General features: G+C 30.2%; 1 protein-coding gene across 1 annotated transcript; it reads right to left on the bottom strand.

The window, feature by feature from the left end:
- Positions 1-150: 150 nt before the first annotated feature.
- On the bottom strand, positions 151-4,638 carry DhpD (guanine deaminase). The gene is made up of 8 exons (XM_085189800.1): positions 4,257-4,638; positions 3,835-4,095; positions 3,087-3,305; positions 2,362-2,469; positions 1,955-2,062; positions 1,590-1,755; positions 1,259-1,405; positions 151-942 (listed from the first exon to the last, which is right to left on the bottom strand). Exons 1-8 carry the CDS (start codon positions 4,353-4,355, stop codon positions 686-688), a joined length of 1,365 nt encoding a protein of 454 aa, XP_085045926.1. The 5' UTR covers positions 4,356-4,638; the 3' UTR covers positions 151-685.
- Positions 4,639-5,133: the final 495 nt, after the last annotated feature.

Raw genomic sequence — 5,133 nt, 5'->3', positions numbered from 1 at the left:
TATACTGGATTTTATTTATTTTCTAATTTAATTAGTTTTTTTTTATGTTTACTTTAATAAGTCCTTCCATCTTAGTAATCATGAAATAAATAAAACTATTTATTATTTTAAATACAAGTAAATTGGGAGAACATATAAAAAAAAACAAAATGTTTCATATGTGTTTATTAGTACCAACATCATAACAACAAAGGTGAAAATATATATATAAATATACTTCTACTATTACTTGGTCCCATCCCATATAAAAAATTGTATGTATGTAAATATATAAAAATATTTAACTTTAATTTAGGTTAAAAAGTAACTCTTTTAATATTAATTTGGAATGTAAAAATATGGCGACAGGTTTTGAACCCGATTTTATTTAAATAATATCAATTTCAATAACTTAAATTTATATGGTTTCTATTATTAATATTACATTGTATAATGTAGTTTCAAGTTCTGCGTAGCAGGGTGAGCCGGGAGGACAAAGTGTCAAGACACTCCATTCCCCTTAAGCCCGAATTCGAGACATTGCGTTAATTCTTATTATTATTTTTAAAAAATATGTGTAGTGTATGTAAAGTTTTAAAGTTTTATTTATTATAATCTAATTTCACTGTTTAATCTTAAATATATTTTTTTGATGTCTCAAACATAAGCAATAATATAAGTATAAGTAATAATTATATAAAATAATCTAAGATACACCATTTCCGTTGGCAATTCCTTCATGGCTGCCTTTCACTTGTTTTCCTTTGACATACACTTCTTTTATATTTCTATCGTCGCCCAGGTAAACGAATCTTTGCACTTTTTCTAATAAAACTTCTTCGTTTTCCGCTACAGAATAATCGTATTTATCAATTGGTCCATTTTTTGCATATACATCTATTAGGAGTGCATCAAACTGCTTGCCAATCTCGAAACTACCGATTTCATTATTTAACTGCAAAGCTGTAAAGATGATTTATATAGTTAATATGCAGTTGGCAGGAATCTGACTGTGAGATGTTTGTGATCAATTATAATACTATTGTCAAAATGTAGATTATATATCTTTTATTTTTCCTGCTTATGTAATCATAAAGTTATGCTACTATTTCAAATTAAACCAGTTTATTTTTTGTGAACAAGTTTTGTGTTTATTTTGTCTATTATCATATAATTTATTATCACAATGAGAAAATCAGGGAGAAGTACCCCCCGAGTGAGTATTGAAACCAAAAACCGTCACGTTTACAGCTTCAATATTATAGTTATAATAACAGACCTTCAGCGCCACCTAGCGTCGCCAAATACAAAGCTTCCTTCCAGTTCAAAGCAGATTCCTTGGCGCCTAACAAGTTTAAATGTTCAGACACGTCCATTGTCCTTCTTATTGCATCTAGTAAACTTGCATTATCACCGCCCGAAACATCTGTAGGGCATAAAAAGAATAGAAAAGTCGTAATTAGGCAAAATTTATCCTACGCCCATAACGACTATCCAAAAAAAAATGAATATCCAAACACTTTTACCCCTCAATTAATTCGGATAATAAAGGTTACTTGTAGAATCACAAATGTGTCATAAAATAAAAAGTTATAACAAAATTAACTCACCAGTACCGAGTCCCACTCTAATATTATTATCAAGTAACTTCCTGACAGGACATAGGCCGGACTTCAGCCTTGTATTGGAAGCGGGGCAGTGTGCCACACCTACACCTTTGGATGAGAATAACTTCATTTCCTTCTCGTTGAGGTAAATTGCATGCGCCATTATGCACTAAAAATAATAATTTATTAGTTAAAAAAAGCATCTACATAATAATTATAAGTATATATATTTTTTAAAGTTATTTTTTTACCTTTCATAAAAAAGTTATTTAAAACTTACATGAAATAAGCCCAGTTCTCAATACAAATAATATAAAAATAAATATCTTGAACAATATATATTTTTTTTATTTTTATTAATAACTCACCTTTTCATCAAACATACCACATTTTTCATAGACATCAGAATAACAAGTACAGCACGGATTCATCTCTAGTACATATTCTATTTCTTTTAGATTTTCTGATATATGGCTCTATAATAACATATGCAAGATATTAGTAATAAAAAAATTATATTGGTTATATGGTAATGAAAATTTATAACAAAATTAAGTGCGGCGTTGAGTTCCGTCCTTCAACAGCGTAGAGTGGGACCTTAACACTAGGTTTGCTCCGTTTACCCTGCTGCCTATATAAGCTAAAGTCATAAAAAAATAAAGCAAAAAAATAATTTAAATAATCATAAAGCTAAAAAAAAGAAAGGGTAAAAAAATGGAACCTAGTATTAAAACAGTCCATGCTCACATACAAAATTAAGTAGATTATAAGTTACCTGCATTCTACACTGGTATTTATTAGCAATTTGTGAGAGGCTTTTCATAAGCTCCTTATCACAGCTTACTGCAAACCTTGGGCTGATTATTGGTTGAACTAAATCATTCTGAAATGGAGAACAGAGAATAATCAAAATTAGATTAAAATTAAACTAAATCAGTTTCATGCTGTATTCCGCACACAGCAGGGTAGGCACAGCGAACCTAGTGTTAAGACACTCCATTCCCCACTTTCTGACGAATTCTGGAGGCATTGCGTGTTGAGTGGCAGAACTCAACGCCGCGCTTAGCCTCGACACCAGAGCGAAGAAATGGAAACATAAACGTAAATAAATATTTCACTTCCTCAAGTGGGGATCCAACCCACAACCGTCGCGTTACAGTCACACCCTTGTGCCGCTGCGCCACTACGGCCTCTAATCTAATATTAGCTTGATTGTCTTTACATATACTTATCATGTTAAAACAAAGTTTATGGAAAACAGGATAAAGTTTCATCTTGCTTTTAAAAAATAAAGTAAAATTTGGAGTATTAGTAGATATATACTGATAATTTAGTTGTACTTTGAAAGTCAGATTAACTTTTATTTTACTATACATTTTATTCTCCTATAAACCATCTCTTTGGATATGTTCATTTATTTATATGTAGGGTGATTTTGCTTAGTGTGTGATCCTTTAAAAATTGTAAAAATTTTACGTAATGATATTACCAAAAAATTACCTTATATTCAATAACTTTCTTCACAAACATATCAACTTGTTGTAATTCTTCATTAGTCTCATTATAGTAGCCCGCACCATTCATTATGTTCATGCTGACTTTACCTACTAAAGCTCTTTGACCGTGACTTATAACACTATTTACAAGTTCCAGAGTACCTTCTAAGTGAAGAGATCCAAAGTAACATGCTGTAGTTGTTCCGTTTGCTAATAGGCGTTTCTGATCAATAAAAATAAGTTTTAATATTTGTTTTTTATTTCATATTGTATTTTGCATTATATAGCAGAGTAGGCAGAGGGAAACTAGTGTTAAGGCAGTGTTTACTGATTTCTACCCTTTTTTTTAAATTATTGTGTGCTGAGCTACTTAAGCTCAACTCAACACTGTGTATGGTCTTACTACAAGAAAGAGAAAATCGAAATATTTTAATCCCTTGGGTGGTAATAGAACCCACAACCATCATGTTTACATTCAGACATTTTTCTGTGCCATAATGGTTTTGAAATTTTTATTTAATTAAATTATGTTATGATTATGTTGTCCAATGATTTTAACTGCTTGATAGTAAAATAAGGAGGTTATGGATTATTATAAACTATAATAATTTTATTAAAATCTATCTATCTATTTGATTTTTTATTAGTTTAAGAGATCTTTGTCATATTGATATAAAATCTTTATTGTTTATTCATGTATCATATATGTGTCGATAACTATTAATCCTTACAGTAATCAAGTTAATACTTACAACAACTTGATTGTACACATTAGAGGCAAATTTTCTATCACTATATTTGATTTCCAAAGGGAATGTGTATTTGTCCAGCCATTCTAATAATGGTCGATCAAGTCCAAGGCCAATGTTTGGAAATTGGGGAGCATGTGTATGACAATCTACTAAGCCAGGCATTAGAAATTGATTGGAACTTAAAAATCTGATTTTGAAATCCTTAGTTTGACCACTGGCTTGTAATTCTTCGAATTCATCTCTTGAACCTATCGCTGTTATCTGAAATAAATTTTATATTACACTTATTATAATATGTGGTAGAAATAGTAAATTATTTTTAAGATCATTTAGTAAATAATGAATAAATCTAACATATAAATTTCAGTCAACATGGAAAACACATTTATTAATATTATTAACTTTTTAATTTAAATACTTACTTTTCCATCTTCAATTTGGAGGTATCCTGTTGCACAATATAATTCATTTAAAGATTTCGGCGATACAATATCTCCAACGAATATGTCTTTTTGTCCCATTTTTGTAAATAAAATGCTTTGCTATTTATGTTATACAATTTTAAATTCACCAAATAAAATATTCAGTCTGCTTTTAAACATGAACTAAAAACCGAATGAAAATCTCAAACGTTAGGACTTCTTCCATAAGATAAGATAATGAAACAATGTTTTAGGTCGCGCATAAAATGATAAAATTCGTAATTATTGAATATTATTATTTATTACTTCATAACTCATAACACAGGCCCGTAAACGTCAGGATGTCGTCATTTCATTTGATAGTTAATCTGTGAAATGAATTTAATGACAGTTCGTTGAATTGAATTCTTGATATTATATGGCGTTTCGAGCGTGCCAGTTGAGCACAATTAATTTCGCCAATGTCACGTTGTATGGAAAACACAGGTAGGAAATTGACCGGTAATAAAAAAGATAAATATACACAATTATAGAATACATGTAAAAAAAAGAGACGTTGATTCGTTACTTTTAATATGACATATTTGACATGTGTTTTCCATTCAACGTGACATCGGCGAAGTGATTGGTGCTGAACTGGCACGCTCGGAACGCCATAACTAAAGAACAACAACAACAACATATTTGGCATAGATGATAACAAAATTTTATCTGTAAAAGAGTAAACGATCACATCGATAATAATTTCAAAGATTCCTACAATTGTTGTTGTTGTTCTTTAATTATGGCGATCCGAGCGTTCTAGTTCAACACTAATCACTTCGCCAATGTCACGTTGAATGGAAAACACGATTCCTACAGTAGTCAATTATTAAGA

This window comes from Heliconius melpomene, chromosome 9 (assembly GCF_056956725.1).
Source record: "Heliconius melpomene rosina isolate 202511_hmr_F chromosome 9, ASM5695672v1, whole genome shotgun sequence".
In the NCBI taxonomy this organism is placed as follows: Eukaryota; Metazoa; Arthropoda; class Insecta; order Lepidoptera; family Nymphalidae; genus Heliconius; species Heliconius melpomene.
The sequence above is the reverse complement of the archived record's forward strand: the minus strand, read 5'-3'. Positions and strand labels throughout refer to the sequence as shown.